This window comes from Gekko japonicus, unplaced genomic scaffold (genome assembly GCF_001447785.1).
Source record: "Gekko japonicus isolate JY-2015 unplaced genomic scaffold, Gekko_japonicus_V1.1 scaffold169, whole genome shotgun sequence".
Lineage (NCBI taxonomy): Eukaryota > Metazoa > Chordata > Lepidosauria > Squamata > Gekkonidae > Gekko > Gekko japonicus.
Genome location: NW_015161951.1, coordinates 425,719 through 451,927, shown reverse-complemented (window position 1 = coordinate 451,927; position 26,209 = coordinate 425,719). Strand labels below are relative to the sequence as shown.

The following is a 26,209-nucleotide window of genomic DNA, read 5'->3' as shown; positions in this document are numbered from 1 at the left end:
TATGACTACCATAGAACCTTGGCTCCAAGAGGGTGGAATGATTCCCGTGTCTAATATGTAATTAAATGCCTTAGTGGGGCAGTGAGGTTGTGATGCAAATACCTTGTAATATTCCGCCGGAAGGCCATCCGGTCCCGTTGATTTTTTATTTTTTAATAATTTAATATTGTCCAAAACTTCTTTTTCAGTGATTGGATCTTCTAACACTAATCTATGTCTTTTGTCCAATTTAGTGTGTATGGAAAATTTCTCTATGATCCTTTGAAATGTATCCTGACTTTGTTGTGTAGAGTTCGGTACAGTATTCCTCGAATACCCTTAGAATATCTGTGGTGTTTGTGACTGTGTCTCCTTTTGTGTTTTTAATGGCATTAATCATCTTGGATAACTTAAGATCTTTTATCTTATGTGCCAGAAGATTAAGTGTTCGGGGTGACTTCAACCAGTATTTTTGCTTAGTGAAAATTAACTTTTTTTTAATCGTGGAGGTTTCAAGCATGCTAAGAGCCTTATGTTCTAAATTTAGTTGTTTCAAGGCCTGTCTAGACCCACTTTCCTTATGACGTTGTTCAATCTTATCTGGTAGATCCCTCTCTAACTGCTGTTTTTGTTTTTTTATATAGGAAACTTTGGATATCATTTTCCCACGTAAATCCGGTTTCATCGCGTCCCAGCATATAGCCAGGGAAACATCTTTCGTTTCATTGTCCCTGAAATAAAGTTTTCTATCCTGTTCAATGTTTTGTCTAAAGTCTGGATTCTCTAATAAAGATGTGTTGAGAGCCCATTGTCTCTGTGTCTTGGTTCGGTCATTCAATGAGATCATACAGTCTAACCATGCGTGGTCCGACCAGTGGGATGGTGTTATTGAAGTGGAGATAATACGGTCGTGTAAAGATGAAGATGTCAGTATAAAGTCTATCCGAGTGTGTACGTTGTGCTGGGCAGAAAAATACGTGTAGTCTCTTTCGTTTGGGTATGCAGTGCCCCAAATGTCTATCAAGTCATACTCCTTCATCAGTGATGCCAGTTTAGTAAAGCATTTTTTGAATTGTTTAGATTTGGGGTTGTGGTAAGATCTATCTAGAATACTGTCTACTATATAATTGAGATCTCCTCCTAAAATGATATCCCCTTCTTCATAGCTATGCAGCTTCGTAAGTGTCTCTCCAATAAAGGTCAGCTGACCATTGTTTGGTGCATATATTGTGGCAATGGTCACCAAGTGGTCATCAATTTTCCCCTTGAGGAAAAGATATCAGCCTTCTGAATCCTGCATTTTGGAAAGAAATGTGAAGTGTATCTTTTGTGAAATGAGAATTGCTACCCCACATGACTTTGAGGTGCCCAATGCAAGGTACTGTGATTGGAATTTGGTGGAGCGGAAAGCAACAGGTTCTGTTTTCTTGAGATGGGTTTCTTGTAATAAAACCACATCCAGTTTTTGTTTTAATAAATTTGTAAGTATGCATTTTCGTTTAACATTATTATTCAGTCCTCGTACATTTGATGAAATTAATTTGATACCAGTGTCCATTGTGCTGCTAGGGAAATGGGTAATTTGTTACCTCTAACTTGATGAGAATTCTGTCCTACCTGTGTTATTGTGCTTCCAAGTTCCTGATCTGTATCTATCTCTAGTGGGAAAATTTTTCCTGAACTTCAACTAAGGTCCCCCATATGAATGTTAGTTTAAGTGAAATACAAAAATTCTATATGAGAGCCTAGGTGTAAAAACCTTTAGGGTTCCCACTGTGTGTAAACCAGCTTAGGGAGGTTATAACCTGTAAATTGGTAGAAACCTAGCTGTATCAATATGATGAGTTGTCACCAGATGGCGCCAAACAATAGGGAATCTCTACTTGCAGTCTCTTAAAGACTCTGTACCTTATCAAATCTAAGATCCGTATATCCCTCGGTGATAAATCTTTCTTTGTATGTCTGAGTCTATTGTCTAAGTACAGTGGGTATATTTCATGAAGTATGAAGTAGATTTGTACAGCAAGTCAAGTAGATGTTTGTATTAGTTATGCGGTTTTATATATTAGTATAGTTTCAAAGCTCTTCTTTTAAAGTTAGATTATCCCCTCTCTGTCCTCCTTTAATTAATAAGCACTATAAAATATAATGCAGAACAAGGTGTATTCAGTAATCAGCGAACAGATGAACTCATTCTTGTAAAAATATTCAGAACGTTAGCAATAGTTGTAGCAGTAAAAACAATCAGTGCAATATAATGTAGAGCAAGTTATAATCAATAATCAGCAAATAGATAAATTAATTTTTGTAAAAATATTCAGTACGTTAGCAATAGATGTAACAGTAAAAACAATCAGTGCAATATAATTAATTAGTTAATAAAACAATTTAAAACTTTTTCCTCTCCCACACTGAGATGAAATGCGTGGGAGGCTAGGTTCTCATCTTTAAAGACCTTCCTTCCCAGCTTACTTATCTAAGAGTCTAATTATGGGTAGAACTCAATTAAAACCCCCAACATTCCCCCCTTCCCCCCGTCTTCCCTCTCTATATTTATAATGTCAGAATGCTTATTGACTTAAACCAAAAACAGTACCGTTTCCTTTGGGATGTATTCAGTTTGTAGGGCTTTGACATACATAGCAGATCACTTTGGTGTCCCCATGCTCACATATAACTTTTTCAATTACAAGATACCTATTGCCTATATTGTCCCCCATAATTAACTTGGAACTTTTAATTAAATGTTCTAATTCTAAACTTTAAATCTTACATGCTGCCTACACATCAGTTAAGATTTTTTTTTAATTGCCTGATGATTGTCAAGTCGCTTCAAGGAAGTAGAGCAGTCTTATGACATCTCTCCGCTTGCTTGCCGCAGCTCCGGTAGGGGTAGTGAGGGTGATGAAAGCCTCCGTTTGTTTGATCTTTTATTCAGTTCCATTGGGAATTCTAGGTCCAGTGACCGGAGAAGTTTGGAGCCTTCTTCTGGGTTCGAATGTTTTCCCCTTGTAGTTTACTTGCAGCAGCAGTGGCGAAGTCCAAACATATTTGATGCCAGCCTCCATTAAACTGGTTGTTACTGCTTTGAGTTCGCGCCTTTTTTGCAGGGCTTCCTTTGGGAGGTCGGGATAGACTTCCACAGCAGATCCTTTGTAGTTGATATTTCCATGCTTTCATGCCATATTTAATATTTTCTTTTTGTAGCGGAGGTCCAATACAGTAATTAAAACATCTCGCAAGGGTCATGTCTTTAGAATGGCTGGAGATCCTAGTCGGAATGCCTTTGTTATGACTGGGGAGATGTCACCTTCAACTCCTATTTGTTGGAGTAACCAGTTGGATATAAGTACCGTTAGATCTCCCCTTTCCTCCATTCCCCCCCAGCCCTCTCAGTTTTAAATTATTTTGCCATTGAGATAAGTCCAGTTGGAGGGTTCTTTCAGCGAGTATGTCTTGTTATCTGTATTTGTTGTATGTCTGCTTGATTTGCCAAACTGTTGCTCTTTGCTCCTTCAGCTACTTTTTTGTTCCAGTCAGGTTCTTTTGAATGACATCCAATTGTTCATAAATAGGCTAGATTAGTGAAGAGATTGTTGTTTCTAAATTAGTCAAGGCTGATGTAAGCTCTGCCACGGTGACAGGTGTTGTCGTTCTATCCGTTCCTGTTGCTCCCATCGCCATTTTGTTGATCACAAGGTCTTGTAGGCCCTGAATGGAAGAAGAGTGCTGCTGATCTCCTAGCTTTTGTTCCGTTTTTGATTTTTTAAGATTCGGTTGCGATGCAGTCTGATCTTTTCTCCCCATGAATTAGCGATCATCAATGTGAGTAGGATTGGGTTGAAGATGTAAAGAAGAGGGAGGTGCAGGGGAGCGCAGGGTTCAGGTAGCCATTTCCATCGGGTGCCACCGGAAGTCCTCGTTCAAGGTCACACTTGAAGAAGCCCTCTCCACATAAGCTGCCAACCAGTTCACTGTGGAGGTTCGCCAAGCACCGAGCCCGCCATCTTCACGGAGACTCAACACCGTGGCCCACCATGTTGACACCTCCAACGAGGATAAGGAGGTCCTGAAAATACATCGCCTGGCCCACCATGGCACTCACACAGCCACCACAGCTTGCGCCGGTGAATCCGCCACCTTGACACCCTGCGCCAGCTGCAGGAAGCCTCACGAGCTGAAATCCTGCTGTTTCCAAGACGCCATGTGTCGAAGCTACAGAAAGGTTGGCCATATCACCCACGCCTGCCATTCCAAGGGGACCCGGAGGTGACAGTCTGCCCATCTGAAATCTATGCACACCATGGAACTGCACACCACCTCCGTCCAGCCGCACCAGGTACTGCACTTGCCCAAGGACACCCCAGATAAAATTAAAGTGACTGTTTTAATTGCACAATGGTTCCCTTTGCACGATGGAGCTAGACACAGGGTCCTCCATTTCCATAATCTCAGATGACACCCTCCGTAGGCTCTGCCCAAAAGGGGGCCCTCGCCTTAGTCCGGCCGGTTTCACACTATGAGACTTTCAACAGAATGAAGTGGCCGTGAAAGGGGTGGGGAACTTTTGGTTGCAATACCGGAATTTTGAAGGACTCTTGGAATTGCTGGTAGTAGGGGGCCGTCACATGAGTTTACTAGGATTAGCATGGTTCGAGCCCTTGGGGTTCCAGGTCACGGGGGTACACCACATTGCCTGAGAAGACGAGTTCTTGGCCATATTTGATGGGATGCTCAGTGGCTACATCGGACCCTCCATTTCCCTCCAGCTCAATCCTGAGGTGCGGCCTATAAGGCTGAAGGCCAGGCGCGTCCCATTCATACTGAAGCCAAAAATTGACGAGGAGCTGGATCGTTTGGTGGACCAAGGAGTTTTGGAACCAGTTTCGCATGCCCACTGGGAAACCCCGATTGTTACACCTGTTAAGCCCAGCAGGGACATCTGCATCTGTGCGGACTATAAATGTACCATTAATAATGCACTGCAGGACCACACCTACCCATTCCCGGTAGTCAGCCACGACTTGGCCCCCTTGGCACGCGCCAAGATTTTCAGGAAGCTGGACTTGGCCCAGGCCTACCAGCAACTCCCAGTGGATGATGCGACAGCAGAGGCCCAGACCATAGTCACGCACAGGGGCACGTTCAGGGTGCAGCGACTATAATTTGGTGTCAGTGTGGTTCCAGGGATTTCCCAAAATCTCATGGACTCTCTCCTTAAAGGAATCCCCAGGGTCCAGCCCTTCTTCGATGATGTTCTGATCGCTGCCTCCATGGTGGAGGAATTTATCTGTCAGTTGCGTGCCATTCTGCAGTGGTTCCAGTTGGCCAGCCTGAAGGTGAAGAGGGAGAAGTGCCTCCTGGGTGTTCCACACTTCGAGTTCCAGGGGTTCTCCATAGATGCCAATGGCATCCATCTGGCCCCAGACAAGGTTCATGCCATCGTCAACGCCCCCTTGCCGACTTCCAAGCAGGAGCTACAGGCTTTTTGGGGCTACTGAACTTTTATCATTTCTTCTTGCCCCATAAAGCTGCACTGGCAGAGCCACTTCACTGCCTACTCGACAAGAAGGCCCCATAGGTCTGGGGCCAGCAACAAGTCATGGCATTCTGGGCCATGAAGGAGCTGCTCACCTCCAACACAGTCCTGGCCCATATCAATGAAAAGCTGCCCATCGTACTCGCTTGCGATGCTTCTTCGTATGGGGTTGGTGCTGTTCTTAGCACCAGCTGCCAGATGGCAGGGAAGTCCCCATGGCATATTACTCCTGCACCCTGTCTTCGGCCGAGCGTAACTATGCGCAAATCGATGAGGCACTGGCCATCGTTGCAGGCCCCTTCCAAGGACAAGAAATTCCACAATTACCTCTATGCGCAGCCGTTCACCATTGCGACAGACCACAAACCTCTGCTAGGACTTCTTGCCCCAGATCACCAAAACCCCTGATGCTCTCACCGCAGGTTCTTCTTTGGTCCATATTCCTTGTGTGTTACCAGTACTCCTCCTCCATTGTCCTGGGAAGGCGATGGGGCATGCCAACGCCCTTAGCCACTTGCCACTCCACTTCATCAATCCAGACCCAGCTTCTGCACACTAGATCTTGCTCTTGGAGGAGCTTCCCGACCGCCCTTTGCACGTCGCAAACATTTCCTGCCACACTGCTAAGGACCGGATCCTCTCCCATGTTCTGGACTCGGTGGGGAGGGGCTGGCCCACTGGCCGGGTGGGCCCGGACTTTACCGCCTTCTCATCCTGCTGGGACAAGCTCCCGGCTCACAAAGGGTGCTTACTGTGGGGCAGTCAGGTAGTGGTTCCTGCTCCCCTGCACCAGCGAGTCTTGTTGGACCTGCATGAGATGCACCCCTGAATTGTGCAGATGAAGGCACTCACCTGGAGCTATGTTTGGTGGCCGGGAATGGACAGTGGCCTGGGTCCAGTGCTCCCAGGCCTGCCAAGAGACCCGGCCGGAACCGTCCCGTGCTCCCATGTGCCATTGGGAGGCCACCTGCAACCCTTGGTCCCGAGTGCATTTGGACTTTGCCGGCCCCTTCCAAGGACAAATATTCTTTATTTTGGTGGACTCTACACCAAATGGCTGAAGGTCATGCCAGTTGCCTCCACCTCCTCCAGAGCGGCAATCCGGGCCCTCAGATGAATCTTCAGGATGCACGGCCTACCTGACCGATCGTGATGGACAATGGGACTGCCTTCACTTCGGGGGAGTTCCAAAAATTCTTGGGCTGTTACCTCAGAAGGCACATCCACTCCACTCCCTTTCACCCAGCCACCAGTGGACAAGCAGAGAGGATGGTGCAGACCATGAAGGCGTCCCTCAGGTGGATCATCCACGGGGACTGGGACCATAGGCTTGCAGCATTCCTTTTCGGCCACCAGGTGACCCCAGGTGTAACCACCAGCTGCAGCCCCGCTGAACTCCTCATGGGCAGATGCCTAACTATTCAACAGGACAGACTGCACCCAGACCGAGCCCCAGAGCATTGCCCATCACTGGAGAGACAGGAAGCACCCAGAGGATTTTTTTCCAGGCGACCCTGTCTATGCACAGAACTTCTCCAGTGGTCCTGCCTCGGTTCCTGCCAAGATAATCAAATTCACTGGTCCCCTCTCAGACGAGGTCTCTACCAATGGTGGACAAGTCTTGCAGAGGCACATCGACCAGCTTCGCCACCGTCTCCTGCCAGAGGTAGCTGAACCAGTGCCAGTTGCCACGGAGGCCAGCCACCTGGGACCACTACCGCCACCACCGGAGCACAGCGGGGAGTGGGACCCGCCAAGTGCCAGGGACTGTTCAGACAGCATGGAGTTGCCCCCACCCATACAGACTGTTCCAGAGTACCGGGACTCTGCTCCTGACTTACCATCCTTACCCAGCATCACTGCTGAGACCCCAGACAGGGCCCCTGTGACTTCTCCAACACCGTCTGAGCTGAGACGCTCTCAGTGGGAAAGGCGCAAGCCAGCATACCTTGAGGACTATGTATATTAAAGTGCTTTGGAGCTTAAGGGGGAGGGGTGTTATATATTAGGGCTGGAACATTCCAGGACTGTTTACCAGAGACTGGCTGAGCTTGGAGCTCTAGAATAATAGCCCACCAGGACTCTGGAGGTGACCAATGAGGAACTAATGTTATGTAAATAGCCTATCGTTGGGAGTTGGGCGTGTTTGGGTGTGGGTTTTGCATACTATTTAAACAGGCTCTTGCCCTGAGGTTTCAGTCTTGTTCCTGAAATCACTTAATAAAATAGAGCTATGCACTGCAATGCATCTCGAACCCAGTATTTAACATCATAGACAGAACACATGAAGCCCTCCTGAGAGGGCAACAGGAGGTGGATTAGGAAAGGTATCTCAGCAAATGAAGGAGCACCCAACACAGGAGGAGGACTCATGGAAGCCTGTAACCCTTAGGAGCAGGAAAATCAGGAGACATTCTGAGCCTCTGTTGCTAAGCAATCAGTTCCAGGATCTCCACAAAGATATTGATTCTGGACCAACGGAAGAAGGGCTCCTCCCCCAGACACACTCTAAATAATCCATTTTTAATCCACTTTCAATGCACTTTCCAACAGGATTTTGCCAGTTCACACAGGAGGAGGAGGAGATTGGATTTATACCACGCCATTCACTTGGAGTCTCAGAGCGGCTTACAAACTCCTTTCCCTGCCCCTCCCCACCACAGACACCCTGTGAGATAGGTGGGGCTGAGAGAGCTCTGAGAGAACTGTCCTTGAGGGAACCGCTGTGCCAGAACTATGGCTTGCTAAGGTCATCCAGCAGCTGCAATTGGAGGAGTGGGGAATCAAACCCAGTTCTCCCAGATTAGAGTCCACACGCTTAACTACTACACCAAACTGGTACAGTAAAAATTCAGTTGGAAAGTGCACTGAAAGTGGCTTGAAACTTTATTATTTAGCGTGTGTGACCACAGCCATTGTCTCTTCTTTTACTGCAGGTTCTGGTTTTCCCCAGGGCAAGTGATAGGATAAATAGTAACTAGAATTCAAACCTGCAGCACTATTTTTGTGCTCTCTGATTTCCATGTGAGTTGTACTTTTCGGTGCCCTCCTCTTCTCCTGTCAACCAATGGTCTGTTCCCACGTCTTCTTTCTGAAGGCTTTCCACTTTTTTGGTCCTTCTACTCTCCCTTCTTCCCTCTCTGTATCAAACTCTTCCCATGTTTCAACAGAAACCCTTACCTAAATGTAAACCCTTAGGTAAACTTAAACCCATATAGATCTTAATCACTTCCAGACTGGGTATCCCGAGGGAGAAATAAATGCCTGTGAATATATTAATTATGTTAAGAACATAATAACATAAGAGACGCCAATGTTGGATCAGGCCAAAGGCCCATCCAGTCCAACACTCTGTGTCACACAGTGGCCAGAAATACCAGTGCCATCAGGAGGTCCACCAGTGGGGCCAGGACATTAGAAGCCCTCCCACTGTTGACCCCCCCAAGCACCAAGTTTTCTTTTAATAAAATTGCTCATGGGAAAGCACTGGCATAAACACACCATGTAAAAATGGGCAAACCCGCCGACTGAGCATGTAAAACGGTTCTAAACCAGATTAATCACACATTGAGCAACCATAAGAAAGTAGTGGCATGAAATGACACATTTTTCTCTCACTTAATCCTGTACAGTCAGGCTGTGGTCAGATGTACCAGTTGGAGGAGAGGGGAAGCGAGGCTATCGCCTCCGGAGGAATTTGACACACTGTTGCGTGATCACACATTCCTTTGTAGCTGCGGGTGCAGCCTGTCACTGTGCGATCAGAGGCAACTGCGAGTGAATCGGGGTTTTTTTGGCAATTTGTTCATAAAGGAGGAATCGCACCTCCATGCTACGGGCTCCCTATAGAGTATGCGATGATGTGCATACTGCAAAGGGGGGGGGGGAACAGCACCGAGCCGGGATGGCCTGATCAGACCATCCCAATGGCATGAGAGCATGCTTGCGCAATCAGACAGGGGAAAGTCCGTCCATGGCCCATCAGAACCCATTTACTACCCGACTTCCCCCGGTGTCTTTTAACTCTGCTTCTGCAGCGGAGCAGCACGGGTTGCTGAGGACTGCGGGACGCTTCCCAGATGTTGCTGTCTGATCATGCCCTTTAGATCCGTCAGGCATTCACACCTATGTCGGATCTAAAGACGCGTGTGATCGCAGACTCAGAGGTATTCTCAAAAAATGATTACGTGGACAGCCTTTGTGTCTTGAAATTAAAAGAATATCCAATCAGCTTTCACAACTAGTAATCAGCTATTTTTGTCTGCTTTTTTGCCAGTAACACAGTTGTTTCCTTCTTTATTTCGAGGCCTTTTAACTGGTCCCATTTTCCAGTCACGTTTCTTACCATTAGTTATAGCAGATGTAGCCTCCCTGCAGATTTTCCTACAGAAACCTTTCACTTATCTCTGCTACAGTTGTTGTCGTTAAAACAGTCAAGGCTGCAATTCCAGATATTTCTAGAACAGCATTAAATTAACTTATGCAATTCCTTATTCATTTATAATGTATCACCCCCCCTTCCTACAAGGATCTCAGGACAGCGTACATTATTCTTTCCTTTTCCATTTTATTTTCATAACAATCTTGTGAGGTGGGTTAAGCAGAGATCCACACACACACACAGACTGACTAGCTAGCCCAAGATCACCCAGCAAGCTTCATGGCACAGTAGGGATTTGAACTGGGGTCTACTAGATCTAAGCTTGGCACTCTGACTGCCACACCGCTTTGGTTCTACTTAAACTCTGTGATGAAGGCCACTGGCTGAGACAGTTTTAAAGGTTATAGTCTTTATGAAATGAGTAGATAGTAATTCTGTTGTTGGCTGTTACCAGTGATAATGGAACAAAACGGAGCCTCCATTTTCAGAGGTAATATACTGGGGATGAAGAATGGGTCATGGCAGCTCTCTTGATGGGTCTTGGGAAAGCACCTGGCTGCTCTCTGGGGCAAACTGGATCCTGAGCTTGTTTCTGGATCTGATCCAGCACACCTGTGGATATGATGAGATTCCTGACCACAGCTTTCCCAAAGGAGTAAAAGGTTTTAAAATGCATGTTCTGTGAATAGTTTTTAGTTAACTGTTTTTCCTGCTATAGCTAATGGCTGTTGACAGTGTGTTAGGGACTGACAAGAATACAGTTTCCCCATGAAATGAAATCTGAGGTGAGTGGCTCACATGGAGTCAAAGTGAACATGCTAGTAAATATTAAGAAAACAAAACAGAGCTTACCTTGTTCCTCTGGAAACACAGAAGTGGCATGAAGTTCAGCCTGCAAAGATGTAACAGTTGAATCTTCCAGCAGCTGTGATGTAAATTGCTTGGTGATGGGGAAGGCTGCTTTGGTTCGCAGTGGGCTACTTAAAATTAAATCACTTGTCTCCAATTGTAAAACACCAGGACATGCCACAGGGATTCTACCAACACCACTGGCATACGAGCTAAAATAATTCTTAGAGCACTGTAATGTGGGAGTACCAGTAAATTCTACAGGCAAGGAAAGCAGTAGAGTATCATAAGAATACCACAAATATGTCTGACTGGCCCACTGACATAGGCTGTCTACACTTAGAAACTCGCTGCTTAAAACACCACCACCGGATGTTGTAATATAAATTAAACGGCATGGCCCATTCCAAAGGGGAGTTTCCACATACATCTTGGTAAGAGTTGAGGCTTTGTCCTTTGTACAGAAAAGTCTGTTTGTCTGTGGAACAGTCACAAAAAGCTCTGATGTATGTTCATCAGTCTCAAATACCTTTTGGGTCAGGCATTTGCTAGTGGGCCATAATTCTTCCACTGGTGATACGCTATGAAACTTAAATGAACCTGTCAGTTCTTTTGATGTTGATAAAGGCAGAGAAGGATGCTCTGTGTGGATGCCACTTGTTCCGGAGAGTAATCCAAATTCTACTGAAGAGGTAAATAGGGAAATGATGAATTCTTGTGTGCTATATGTTGTCAAGGCGGGAGTTTTGTCACTGTGATATAACTGTGGTGCTGGACTTGTATCAGGAGCCAGTTGATGTTCATGGTCAGAAGCACTGCCTGTACTGGCTGAATCAGGTGTTATTGGAACATCCGCCAAGTTGATGAATTCTTGTGTGCTATATGTTGTCAAGGCGGGAGTTTTGTCACTGTGATATAACTGTGGTGCTGGACTTGTATCAGGAGCCAGTTGATGTTCGTGGTCAGAAGCACTGCCTGTACTGGCTGAATCAGGTGTTATTGGAACATCCGCCAAGTTGATGAATTCTTGTGTGCTATATGTTGTCAAGGCAGGAGTTTTGTCACTGTAATATAACTGTGGTACTGGACTTGTATCAGGAACCAGTTGATGTTCGTGGTCAGAAGCACTGCCTGTACTGGCTGAATCAGGTGTTATTGGAACATCCGCCAAGTTGATGAATTCTTGTGTGCTATATGTTGTCAAGGCGGGAGTTTTGTCACTGTGATATAACTGTGGTGCTGGACTTGTATCAGGAGCCAGTTGATGTTCATGGTCAGAAGCACTGCCTGTACTGGCTGAATCAGGTGTTATTGCAACATCCGCCAAGTTGAAGTCCATGGCCCACTTGGATGTTTCAGTCAGGACTGCCGGGAGAGGGGAAGAGTTTTCTTCCATAAAGAGGTGTCCTTTCATCTGTGGATCTGACATAAATAATTCTGAGGCATATCTGCCATTGCTAAATAGGTCTTGGTTTTGATGGCTGCAACCTGAAAAGAACAAAGATGTGGCCACACTGGAAAACGGAAACCTTGGCTTTGCCAGTGTGGACATTGTGGAGAGTACAGGGAGATTTGTTTTAAAAAAACTGTCCTCGAATGCTAATCCAGATGTTGTTAGATAAGTATATGGGCTGCTATATGTTGACTTTGTCACAAATTCTTTTGGGAAGTGTGCTATAGGCGTTTTTTCATAGGGTGTATCTTCTTGTGAAACAGAAACACTCATTGTGGGCTGAACAGGTCTTGAGGCCTGGGTTTTGCTGGTTGGCACAGAAAAATAATACTGAGTGATATGAGGTTTTGGCTCAGATTTCTTCAGTGTGGAGTGCGTATCTTGCTGTTGCACTTGAGACTGTGGGAGTTCTGATATTGGTGGTGTTCTGGAAGACAGCTTGTCCTGTCTCCCAAATTCTGTTAATGATGCTGTCATCAAGGAAGGTGAAAGTTCAGGAACAGCAGAAGAGAGAGACTGGAAAACAGCTGTCCCACTGTCTTTGTACAAAAATGATGAACTTGCGCTAGGTCTTACAGCAAACTTTGTATGGATCAGAGTAGTTGACCAAAAACTGAAGGCCTCCATTTCTGTTGGTTTCACTCCTATTTTAGTTGGTCTCAATGTAGGCCTTGGGGTGACCATTAATTGCCTCCTTTGTTTTTTTCCTACATGCTTTTTTTCATTGCTGCCTTTCTGAAGTATCCTCCAGCCAGCAATTTCATAGCCCAGCAACTGTGAGAGATGGCTTGACTGGACATTGTGTCGTAGAACTTGTATTAATTCGTACAACATAGCAAACACTCCAAACCCAACTGGCCAACATAGTCCAACATAGTGGTTTTCCATGGTGCTGATGTATTTAGTGTCTTCACTTAGTACGGTCAGATTCCACAAGTGCTTGTTAAAGGATTCTTTGAATGGAATAAGTGTCAAGAGGGATGGGTCCAAGTGGAGATACTCTGCCATAGCGTAGATGAGAGAGAACCGTTCTTGAAAGGTTAGAGAACCAGTTCTGTGGTAGATTATGATCTCCGCAAAGGTGACAGAAATGTCCTTTGCACACAGTCCTTCAAAACAGATACTGAAATCCCCAGAATATACAGTATTAGTATATAATGATTTTATTAAAACTTTTGTTATAGCTCAATCCTATTCATGTTTATTCAAAATGAAGCCTCAAACACTAACTTCAAACACCTCTTGGAGTCAACAAACACTGGTGCAGACAATCCAGGACTAGATCTCCCAACATCTTAGGGTTGCCAAGTCTGGGTTGGAAAATACCTGGAGACTTTGGGGGTGGAGCCAGGAGAGGGCGTGGTTTGGGGAGGAGAGGGGCCTCAACATAATACAATGCCATAGAGTCCACCCTTCAAAGCATCCATTTTTTCCAGGGGAGCTAATCTCTGTCGGCTGGGGATCAGTTGTAAAAGCAGGAGATCCCCAGGCCCCACCTGGAGGCTGGCAACCCTACAAGATCTCTTTTTTTTAATGTGAGACTGCTCATTTGATGGCGGAAGTGATCCTCAGAGAGGGTATGTTTAACCCATTCATCTTGTGTTGTTTTCCAAATCTAAAAGGCCGTTATTTTATTTCCAAAAGCTGACTGGGCAATATAAGGGCCTTTATATTTTTTGTTCATTGGTCCTAATAACAAATTGGGGGAGGTGTAGACTGGGGAAACAGCAAGAGTGGAAAGGTTAATTAAAGCTTGCAGGGATGGGGTTTGGGCACCCTTGGGAGAGATTATCAACTTATCCCTCTCTTCAAGGGTATTCCCAAGGGGCTCCAAGGAGGCTGTAGTGCATCTGCTTCTCAAAAAACCATCGCTGGATCCTGCAGTCCTTACCAACTACTGCCCAGTCTCAAATCTTTTGATTCTGCATAAGGTAGTTGAGAGGGCAATGGCTGAGCAGCTCCAGGTTTTCTTAGACGATGCTTCCATTCTGGACCCCTTCCAGTCCGGCTTCTGCCCTGGTCATGGGGGGAGACTGCGCTGGTCGCCCTCATGGTTGACCTCCCGTGACACCTGGATCAAGGCAGGTCGGTGCTGTTGTTGCTTTAGATCTGATAGCAGCATTCGACACGGTCGTCTATGATCTGTTGACCCACCGCCTTGCTGACATTGGGATACAAGGGACTGCTTTACAGTGGCTATCCTCCTTTCTCCATGGTTGGGGACAGAGGGTGGTGCTAGGGGAGAGGATGTCTCCACACTACCTGCTTGAATGCGGAGTGCCACAGTGGACGATCCTCTCTACAATGTTATTTCACATCTACTTGCACTTCCTCACCCAGTTGGTCTGGAGGTTTGGACTGATTTGTCATCAATATGCGGATGACACCCAGCTCTATCTGTTGATGGATGGCCAGATGCCACCCCAGACATTTTGGACAGGGCGTTAGAGGCTATGGCTGGCTGGTTGAAGCAGAATCCAATGAAGATGGAGATCCTGTACCTGAGTCATGGGGGACTGGGGTCAGGAATCAGACTCCCAGTCTTCAGTGGGGCACCATTGGTGCCAGCACCATGGATAAGGAGTCTAGGGGTAATGCTAGATCCCTCGCTTACTATGGAGGCCCAGGTCACTTTGGCTGCCAGATCGATTTTTTATCCTCTTTGGCTGATCAGGCAGCTGGTTTCCTATCTTACCACTCAGGATTTAGCTACAGTGATCCATGCAATGGTTACTTCCAGGCTGGATTACTGTAACTCACTTTATTTGGGGCTACCCTTGGGCCTGATCCGGAAATTGCAGCTAGGGCAGAATGCAGCAGCCCGCTTACTGACAGCGACGCCTTCGTGGGCGTGCATTCAGCCGGTGTGCCAACTGCACTGGCTGCTGATCGAATGCCAGATCCGGTTCAAGGTTATGGTTTTGACCTTTAAAGCCCTATGCAACCTGGGACCATCATTCCTGTGGGACCGCCTCTCCCCGTATGAGCCCTAGAGAGCGTTGCGCTCTTCCAATCAGCACCTCCTGGTAATCCCCAGCCCGAGGGGTGTCTGCTTAGCCTCAACCAGGGCAAGAGCTTTTTTGGCCTTGCCCCAACCTGATGGAACAGGCTCCCACCCGAGATCAGGCCCCTACGGGACCTATTTCAGTTCCCAGGGCCTGTAAAGCGGAGCTGTTCTGCCAAGCTTTTGGTTGGGGCGGTGGACATTCAACCATTCTGGCCTTCCCTGTTCGTGGCCCCTTCGCAGTTCCGTGCTGCTTTAGATAATGTTACTTGGTCACTGGAGCTTTTACTCACCTGACATGAGGCAAAGGCAGAGGTCATTTCGGGGGGGAACGCGGAGGAACGCAGTTCCCCTGGGTGAGGTGCAGGGGGCGGGGCACATGATGAAGCCCCGCCCCCTGCTTCCGGCCGCCCCGCTTCCAGCCCTCATTCAGCCAGGAGGAGGCAGGAGAAGAGGGAGGGTAAGTTGCTTCCTCCCCGCCTCTCCCCACCCCTGCCTGCCTGGGGCCAGGGAGGGCCTTGGCGGGGTTTCCTCGCACTCCCGCTGGCCTTGCAGGTCCACCGCCGGGCCCCTGATGTCAGGGGGTGTGGCATATGCTAATGAGTTATGTTAATGAGGTCCCCTAGCTCTTTTTCTACGAAATGACCCCTGGGCAAAGGTCCTTTCTGCTATTGTTTATTGTGCCATCTGTGGTTTTATTGGTTTTATAGATCTAGTGTTGTAAGCCACTCTGAGCCCACTTGTGGGATAGGGCAGGGTATAAATTAAATAAATTAACTAAATAATAACAATAACAATAATAATATTGTCCCGTCAGCTTTAGCAGCCTCACAGGACAACTTTCGAATAAAGAAAAAATTACTGAAGAAGTCAGAGAATGAATTATGGGAATTGTACTTGGGAGGAAAGATAGCACATAAATGTTTTAAATAAATCAATAAATCTTCTGCATCACAACTGTTTTGGCCCTTCACCATAATTATTACCTAAACACATGCACCTTCACTTTTCAGTCAGAGATCTTTAAATTATATTTGGACTTTAACTTCACTGACAGTGATTCCAGAAAGCAAAGAGCTGTTCAGAAACAGGACAATAGGTAACAATTGCCTTTGGAGAAGACATTTTGTCCAAACTTGGACATTTGCACTTTAAATGCTCCATCTAGAACCAGATTGGTCACCTTTCTGCTTTCTTGGCCATTTTTGTTTGCCCTGCTCTATTTTTCATATTCAATATTCCCACCCACACTGCCCCTGTGATATGGGAACTGCACGTTCACATGGGAGTCTGGCAATAGGTTCACTTCCCATGTTCATGTCAGTCTGATGGCCCAATCCTGATTCTCGTGCTGTCCATCCCACCCATATGATCTCATTCTCACAGGTATATTATTACCAGAGCATGGAAAGCATCTGTGTGGCAGCACAGTTTCCTTTCTCATGGAAGGACTGTAGGACACCATGTACCCTTCTCTGTTGCCATCTTGAATTTATGACTGTTTTCCCCCCTTCTACTTAAACCACTTCACATTTTTTAAACATCACCCCATCCAGAAGTATTCCTGTTGGCTGAATTCATGCATATCACTTACTGTACTTTTTAGCCCTATTCCTACTGTCATAAGAACATAAGAACACAAGAGATGCCAATGTTGGATCAGGCCAAAGGCCCATCCAGTCCAACACTCTGTGTCACACAGTGGCCAGAAATACCAGTGCCATCAGTGGGGCCAGGACATTAGAAGCCCTCCCACTGTTCACCCCCCCCAAGCACCAAGAAGACAGAGCATCACTTGCCCCAGAGCCCCTATCTATACCTTGTGGCTAATAGCCACTGATGGACCTCTGCTCCATATGCTTATCTAATTCCCTTTTGAAGCCGTCCATGCTTGTAGCCGCCACCACTTCCTGTGGCAGTGAATTCCATGTGTTAATCACTCTTTGGGTGAAGAAGTACTTCCTTTTATCCGTTCTAACCCAACCGCTCTGCAGTTTCATGGAGTGCCCACGAGTTCTTGTATTGTGAGAAAGGGAGAAAAGTACCTCTTTCTCTACCTGCTCTTTCCCATGCATAATCTTATAAACCTCGATCATGTCACCCCTCAGTCGTCTTTTCTCCAAGCTAAAGAGCCCTAAGCGCTTTAACCTTTCCTCATAGGGAAAGTGTTCCAACCCTTTTATCATTCGAGTTGCCCTTTTCTGCACTTTTTCCAAAGCTATAATATCCTTTTTAAGGTGTGGTGACCAGAACTGCACACAGTATTCCAAATGAGGTCTCACCATTGATTTATATAGGGGCATTATTATATTGGCTGATCTGTTTTCAATACCCTTCCTAATAATCCCCAGCATAGCATTGGCCTTCTTTATTGCAGTCACACACTGTCTCGACATTTTCAGTGAGTTATCCACTACAACTCCAAGATCTCTCTCTTGCTCAGTCTCTGCCAGTTCAGACCCCATCAATGTGTATTTATATTTAGGATTTTTGGCTCCAATGTGCATCACCTTGCACTTGGCCACATTGAACCCCATTTGCCATGTTGACGCCCACTCGCCCATCCTTGACAGATCCCCTTGGAGTGCCTCACAATCCTCACTGGTTTTCACCACCCTGAACAACTTTGTATCATCCGCAAATTTAGCCACTTCACTGCTTACTCCCATCTCCAAATCATTAATGAACAAGTTAAAAAGCAGTGGACCAAGTACTGATCCCTGCGGTACCCCACTGCTTACCACCCTCCACTGAGAAAATTGCCCACCTACACTCACTCTCTGTTTTCTATGAACTAGCCAGTTTTTGATCCATAAAAGGACTTGTCCTTCTATCCCATGATTTTTGAGCTTACTTAGGAGCCTTTGATGAGGAACTTTATCAAAAGCTTTCTGGAAGTCAAGGTAAATAATATCTATTGGATCCCCCTTGTCCACATGTTTGTTCACCCCCTCAAAGAACACTAACAGGTTAGTGAGACAAGATCTTCCCTTACAGAAACCGTGCTGAGTCTGCCTCAATAGGTTTTGTTCATCTATGTGCCTACTAATTCTTTCCTTAATAATGGTTTCCACCAATTTACCCGGTATCGACGTCAGACTGACTGGCCTGTAATTTCCCGGATCTCCTCTGGAACCCTTTTTAAAGATGGGAGTGACATTAGCTACCTTCCAATCCTCAGGAATGGAGGCAGATTTTAAGGAAAGATTACATATCTTTGTCAGGAGATCTACAAGTTCACATTTGAGTTCTTTCAGAACTCTCGGATGTATGCCATCTGGGCCTGGTGATTTTTCAGTTTTTAAGTTGTCTATCAGTTTTAGGACCTCCTCTCTCGTCACCTCAATCTGACTCAGGTCTTTCAACACCCCTCCTGAAATCAGTGGTTCTGGAGTGGGCAAGCACTTCTCATCTTCCACAGTGAAGACGGAGGCAAAAAATGCATTTAGCTTCTCAGCCATTTCCCTATCATCCTTCAATACTCCTTTTACCCCTTGGTCGTCCAAGGGCCCCACTGCCTCCCTGGCTGGTTTCCTGTTTCTAATGTATTTGAAGAAAGTTTTATTGTTGGTTTTTACGTTTTTTGCTATATGCTCCTCATATTCCCTTTTTGCCTGCCTGACCTCAGACTTGCATTTTATTTGCCATAGCCTGTGTTCCGTTTTATCAGCCTCACTGTGACTAGCTTTCCACTGCTTAAAGGAATTCTTTTTACTTTTTACAGCTTCCATTACTCTGTTTGTTAACCATGCAGGCTTTTTCCTATACCTGTTTGTGCCTTTCCTAACCTGCGGAATATATATTTTTTGAGCTTCTAGGATCGTAGTTTTAAATAGTTTCTAAGCTTCCCCAATGGTTTTGACCCTTTCTACTTTTCCTTTCAGTTTCCTCCCCACATGTCCTCTCATATCAGAGAAGTTACCCCTTTTAAAGTTAAAAGTGGTTGTGTCAGTCTTTTTGGCCAATTCCCTATTTGTACAAATGTTGAACTCAACAACATTATGATCACTGTTTCCAAGTGGTGCAATCACTTTTACATCTCTCACCAGGTCTTGAGTGTTACTTAGGACCAAATCAAGGATCGCCTCTCCCCTGGTAGGTTCTGTGACCATCTGCTCCATAGCACAGTCATTTAGAGTGTCTAGAAACTCAATCTCTTTTTCCCGACTAGAACATGTATTGACCCAATCAATGTGTGGGTAGTTAAAATCACCTATTATGACACAGTGTTTTTGTCTAGCTGCTATCTTTAAGGCATTCATCATTTTATAATCCTCCTCTATCTTTTGATCTGGTGGGCGATAACATGCACATGTAAGAAACTGGCTCTTCTAAATGCCCAAGTATCAGGTCTCTGATTTGTGCACATCCAGTAGTTTGAATTGCCCAAGTATCAGGTCTCTGATTTGTGCACATCCAGTAGTTTGAATTGCCCAAGTATCAGGTCTCTGATTTGTGCACATCCAGTAGTTTGAATTGCCCAAGTATCAGGTCTCTGATTTGTGCACATCCAGTAGTTTGAATTGCCCAAGTATCAGGTCTCTGATTTGTGCACATCCAGTAGTTTGAATTGCACTAGAACTGGGATTTTGAATGGACAGAAGGTTGATTGGCTATCAGATTCATATTTCAAGCTTTTTGCAATTTATAATGCATGCACATTAGACTCAGAGACCAAGCTCTATCTGGGTTGGATCTTCCAATTTTCTTATACTAGGAGAGAAACTTCTAAATTAAAAATAATATAATATACATCTTGCTTCTATAATGGTGAATGTCCTTACATGCATGCAGGTCTTTTTTTTGTAGAAAAAGCCCAGCAGAAACTCATTAGCATAATAGGCCACACCCAACAGCAGAAACTCATTAGCATATTAGGCCACACCCCAACAGTACAGCTCATTAGCATATTAGGCCACACCTCATGCCTTCCTTTGGCTTGCCCAGGCAAGCCGACCCTTGGACAGGCCAGGGAACACACGGGGAGGCATTTAAATGCCTCCCTGATCCTTCCAGGCCCCCCCCAGCCCGCCTGCCTCGGGGTCGCCGGGGGGTCGCTCTCCCGGCCTTCCCTCTGTAGCCATGCACACAGGTTTTGGCTGTAGTGGGCATGGCCAACTCTGAAGCCAGACAGAACTCTGTTCCTTTGCGTTCCTGCCCCAAAATAGCCCTGCATGTATGACATTTCCACTGGGAGAAAACAAGAAGCCATGCCCGGGGCTCAAGGGACTATGGCCACAATCCTAGAAAGATATGTATACAGGCAGAGCGATTATATGTTCACCTGGAGTTGTCTTTGGTATTTCTACTACAGTCACTCCCTAAGACAAACTGGCAAAATTTTTCTGTTCAGCTGTACAAGTGGCTACAGCACAGTTCTTTATTTATTTGTTTCATTTATACCTCACCTTTATTCCCAATGGGGACCCAAAGTGGCTTACATCATTCTCCTCTCCTTCATTTTAGCCTCACAACAACCCTATGAGGTAGGCAGGCCCATAGCCAAAACTTTTTTGTTAGGGGGGCAAATACCGGGAGCAAGGAGGAATGCCAAAAAATGTCACACCACACTCTAAGCACCTATACAGCCTTTTTGTCTCCGACTCCTGGCCATACACTCCAGCCAACGTCTTAAGTCTCACCTCAAGTCAGCCTCATCACTTCAAAGGTGGCAGCGGGGCTCAGTTAGTGAGCAATTGGAGGAAGGGGGGAAGCCAGCAATCTTGCCTTCCCCTTGGTACCATGTTCACATGCACCCCACTTTCTCTTCCACGCCCCTTTATTCCCTCTCATTTGAGGTGGGGGGAAGGCAATGAATAAAGTGAGTGAGAGAGCTGGGGAAAAAGCAAGCTAGGGTACGGCTGCAGGAGTAGCCCTGAGAAAGGAAGCAGGAGAAGTAAGTTGCTTGGGGTCTGTTTTTGAGCCCTATGCAGGCCGAATCTGGCCCGTGGGCTGCGCATTTGACACCCCTGCTCTAACCACTACACCCCACTGGCTCTTAGTTCTCTCCTACACATGCATATAGATTACTAAGACTATAGCCTACTTGCATAACAGCCACTAGGTTTAGCATGGGAGTATATCTTCAGGCTGCAGATGCTTCTCAAAGCCCCACTTTGGGAAGAAAGGCAGGGTATCAAAGAAGTAAAATAAGTAAAATAAAATTCCTTAGGTTGTTCCTATCCTGCAGCAAAAGAGGGTAATTTCATTTCTGTCCCGTCCCCAGGGTGTTCTTTCCCCAGCCAGTCTGGTGTAGTGGTTAAGTGTGTGGACTCTAATCTGGGAGACTCCTCCACTTGCACTTGCTGATGTGACCTTGGGTCAGTCACAAGCTCTGGCACAGCAGTTCTTGAAAGAGCAGTTTGTGTCAGAGTTCTCTCAGCCCCACCCACTTCACAGGGTGTCTGTTGTGGGGAGGGGAAGGGAAAGGAGTTTGTAGGCCGCTCTGAGACTCCAAGTGAAGGGTGGGGTATAAATCCAATCTCCTCCTCCTCCTTTCTGCCCTCTGACCACTGAGTCCAAAACATTCTTTATTTCTTCTCATTTTGTTGTTAATGCAAAGTATGCAGCAAACACCAGAGGAAACTGAGTCATGTGAATTTAGTTACATGCTTTTCTTTTAGGAAAGACCTTCAACTTACTTGTAATTCATGGGCTTTTGATTTGTGCTTGCTTGCTTTTCACAGACAGTTATGTAGTTGTGAACATGAAGTGCAAAATTGGCAGTGGCCACTGGTGTATTTGGGTCACAAGCCTCTCCATGTGCTGCTACAGTGAAATGGTATTCTCCGCTCTCTTCCAGCATTGGCAGCCCTTGAAGTGTGCTGGTGTTAGGGTTATATTCCAGCCATTTTGGCAACACTGATCCATTAGCCAGAGTGACCTGTTTATAAGACAGATGGAGAAAAAACAATGTCTTGTTATGTACTATAATAGACATGATATTACTATTTCTTCCAAAATCATAAAAAGTGAAGCAATTCTATCTGGAAGTCTTTTAATGTACCTCTTCCCTGCCACCCCACTAACTTAGAATACAGAATTTGTGTTAAAAAGACAGGTGAGAATGTTGTATGGACACTTGACAGAAACATGCTGAAAGAGACTGAATTCTTGCCATAAGTCTTAACAAGGAAATTGGAGATAGATATTTAAGATTAAGACCAAGAATATTTCATGTTTAAAAACAAGAGGAGGGAGAGAAACTGAAAAGTACTGAGACCGGAGACTCAGCATAGTGAATCAGCTCTTGTTTATTGGATTACATTAGGAACGAAAGATACTTTGGCCGGGCAATGCCCAGCTTATATGCGTGACCTACACCCAGGGCTATTTTTGGGCAGGAACGCACAGGAACAGAGTTCCAGCTGGCTCCCAAGCTGGCCACGCCCAGCAGGAACTCATTAGCATAACAGGCTACATTAGGGGTGTGTGGCCTAACATGCAAAGGAGTTCCTGCTTCAAAAAAAGCCCTGGTTTTGTTCCGGTCTGGCTCCCGCGAAAGGCAGACGCATCCTCGGGTCGCTCCCGAGGGCGCCTTGCCCGCCCGCGGTGGAGGAGGGAATCCGCGCAAGCGGAGACCCGAACGAGCCCCTCAGATGAGAGGAGCTCGGATCCGGGGCGCTTTAGGGCGTTCCAGGGGGGAGTCTCTCTTTCGGTCGAGAGATCGGAGATTGAGACTCTCGCCATGCCCTGCCCCTTTGGACCTTGCTGCGTGAGCGACCCCGTTCTACGGGGTTTAGCGGAACCACCGGGCGTCACCGAGTGATGAAGCGGGGGAAAAAATGGAAAATAAAAGACTGGCGTAACTGTGAGTTGTCAAAATACAGAGAAAATGAACTAAGAACGTTTTCCCCCCCCCCTTCAGCGGAAAATGAGGAGATTAATCCTCTATAAGCGAGAAAGAAAAAAAAGAAAAGAGGGGGGGAATGGACTGAGCGAATAGTGATGTTTTCCTTTGATGTACTTGAAAATAAGCAAGAGGTTTTGTTTCCCTGGAGCGCATTTTAAAAACTTTACTAAAAATAAAAAAACAAGATGTCGGAGCTGGGTAAAGACAAGCGGGGGAGAAGGGAGGGACTTCCGTCTGGGCGTTTGTGTCAACGTGAGTGCCGGCTGTTTAATATTTGGACTGTGTATGGCTATGAATCCAACGGGGATTGTGAAGGAAAAGAAAAGCTTGAATTGTGACAGCGAAAAGTGCCTCATGAGCGCTTATAAAAGTCAACAATTGAAGAGGAGAATCCAGCGAAGGGGATTGGGAGCGGATAAAAGCGAAATTGAAATTAATGCCATTCTCAAAGCTGGAGATCTCCGGGCATGGCATGAAAGGAAGACGGCTTACAGCACAGGAACTGAAAGAGTTAACAGCGACCCGAAGGAGGAGGGGAAGAAGCCGGAGGCAAGAGAAAAACAGAGGAAGCCCCTCCCGTCACTGAGAGGGGAAAAGTAACCAGCGCGTTAAAGAAGCGGTTCTGAATGTGCCCTGAAGAGACTTTTTAACAGAAATTCAAAGGAACATTACTAATAAATTAACATAGAAAGTAACTGGAATGGAAAAAAGATGTTTGACAACACGCAGAAGAAGCCTTTGATGATTGGACATTACTAACAGTTTAATCTAACAGTTAATACATCACTCAGCTTTCTCTTCCTCCCACTATATACCCTCCTTATCTTTCTTTTTAAGCGAAACTCCTCCCCTTTTTAGGGGAGTCAATAAAATCTTTATACAAAAAAAAAAATCCCTGGTTTTTTACTACAAACAAGGTAAACAGAATAAGAAGCAAAAGGTGGGTGTGGCTGGATGACCACACTTCTGGTAACACGGGGGTGTGGCCTAATATGCTAATGAGTTTTGGCTACTGGGTGTGGCCTATTATGCTAATGAGTTCCTGGCTGAGCTTTTTCTACCAAAAAAGCCCTGCCTACACCACACAACACCACACCACACCCACACACACCCATCACCCGTGATTGGTTCTATTTACAAGTCAACATCTCAATAGGTTTACTTTCGAATCCGGGCAAACCCATTGGTGCGCCCTAGGATCCAAAGTGGCTATTGTCTTAAGACTGAAGGTCGGAAGGTTTGTCTGACCGCGTGGCCGGGCTAGCAGCGCCGCGGCCATCTCATTGCAACTTAATACACAACAGAAACCTTAATTGTTTTGAGAGGAAATTAAAAATGTGTCTCCTACTTCTCCTCCTGTTGTTGTTTGGTGAATGCAAGTGTTGCAGGAACTTCGGTGGGGGTGCAGGAGTTGGGTTGCCAATCTTTAGGTGAGCCCTGGATATCTCTCAAATTTATAACTGATCTTCAGACGACAGAGATCAGTTCCCCCTGCAGCTTCAGACATGGGACTCCATGGCATCACATCTCCCCTGAGCTCCCTCCCCAATGCCCCCCTCCAGGCTCCACCCCCAGATTTCCGAGACTCCCCCAACCAAGAATAGGCAACCTTAGGGGTGCCAGTCACCTCCCTTCCTGCTGAGAGCTGAGAGCAAGCTGAGCTGTAGAAGTTCCCTGGCAACGTTCTCCTTCTGCAGTTGCTTGGGGGAAGGGGGCTTGGGCAAAGAACTGGCCGTAGGGGATGCCTTCCCCCTCCCTCCATCAAGGACTGCCCTTCTGGTTTTCAACAACTGTACTGCAACTGGAACAGGAGGCTGAAGTTGGTTCCTTATTCGCTCTTCCTTATTCATTCCTTATTCGTTACTTATTCGTATTCACGTAGTCATTCAGAAACACTAAGGAGAGTGAGTTGAAAAGCTCTGAATCCCAAAATAAGGTCTGGACCACCACATATCATATACCCCCACATTCACAGGACTCTCCCCTTCGAGGGGACATATGCTGTATCCTGGTCCAAAGCACGGTTCTGGTGCCAGCTGCTCCAAAGTGCAGTGCCCCTAGGACAATCACACAAGCAGGCACTGGGGCCAGGCTGCACCCCAAAACAATATTTGGACCACCCCAAACTAAAAGCTTCAGTCTTCAAGTCTAGCTACCCGAGGGCATTCTTACTGGCCTACGGCAGACAAGCACTACCTTGTAGTGAGTTATTGTTCCATGGAAAGCAAATGGTGATATGGGGTATAAGAATAATTTCCCTGGAAGTGCTCTTGTGTCTTGAACACCTTGAAAGGCCTGTATTTCTTCACAGGTGTCACGTGACTCCTTGGCAACAGCAGCAGGCCTGACGGTGGCAAGAGATACCACGATGAAGAACAGGGACAGAGCTGACAGCATTTGCCTCTCTGGTGGCAGAGCGGCACCGAACGCAAGGCTGCAGTCACAGGGCACTGTGAGGGTGAAGGGGTCCTCCATTCTTAGTCTGTAAAACAGGGACGATGGATGCAACAGGGTTGTCAGAACTGGAGAAAAATGAAAGGCACCTGAAGTCAGCTCAAGAGGAAGCTTTAAAAGCCTTAAAAACAGGGCTTTTTTTTTTTTTAAGAGGCGCAGGAACTCTCAAGAGAGAGAAATTAAGTTTTCAATCAGTATAGTGAAAACTCATGAACTTTTAAACATTTTTAAAATAATTTTGTCGAAGAGGTTCCAGAACTGTGTTCCGGCGCATTCCCCCAGAAAAAAGAGCCCTGCAATAAAAAGCTCTCAACGTTACTACTGAGAAACCACATTTAATTTTAGGCAAGTTCAGCAATTGATTGACAAATGACAACAACTTTAAAAATAAGCCAGGCACTCACTCTTCCACTCAGATAAGGCTTCTTTACTTGAAATTCATCCCACAGTGCTACGGCTTCCTTTAGACAGTCCAGTCAGTTCTTCTCCCCTGTCCTGATAAAGAAGGCCACTTGGGTCTCTCTGGGAAATGAAACACTACACTAGGGCTCCTTGAGGGAGGTCTTCAACTAACAGCCTAATAAAATAGGAGCCAAATAAACTGAGCTCACTTATTCAAGATTGAGGTGTTTGGGGTTTTTTTGTAAAACTCAGGTATACTAGATCAGACACATAAATACAGTCGAACAATTAACTTT

At 46.0% G+C, this 26,209-nt stretch overlaps 1 protein-coding gene across 2 annotated transcripts in view; it reads right to left on the bottom strand.

Annotated features, from left to right (window-relative positions):
• The window catches only part of LOC107125956, a 33,228-nt gene extending 7,231 nt beyond the window's left edge, over positions 1–25,997 (bottom strand). The window contains exons 1-4 of one of the 2 annotated variants that reach the window (XM_015429440.1): positions 25,916–25,997; positions 25,254–25,539; positions 21,847–22,088; positions 10,752–10,791 (exon numbers count right to left, since the gene is read on the bottom strand). In XM_015429440.1, the coding sequence (XP_015284926.1) occupies positions 10,752–10,791; positions 21,847–22,088; positions 25,254–25,532 (561 nt within the window). In that variant the 5' untranslated portion in view covers positions 25,533–25,539; positions 25,916–25,997. The remainder of the gene's footprint in view (positions 1–10,751; positions 10,792–21,846; positions 22,089–25,253; positions 25,540–25,915) is intronic. The other variant, XR_001483056.1, reaches the window with a different exon arrangement.
• Between the last annotated feature and the right edge of the window lie 212 nt (positions 25,998–26,209).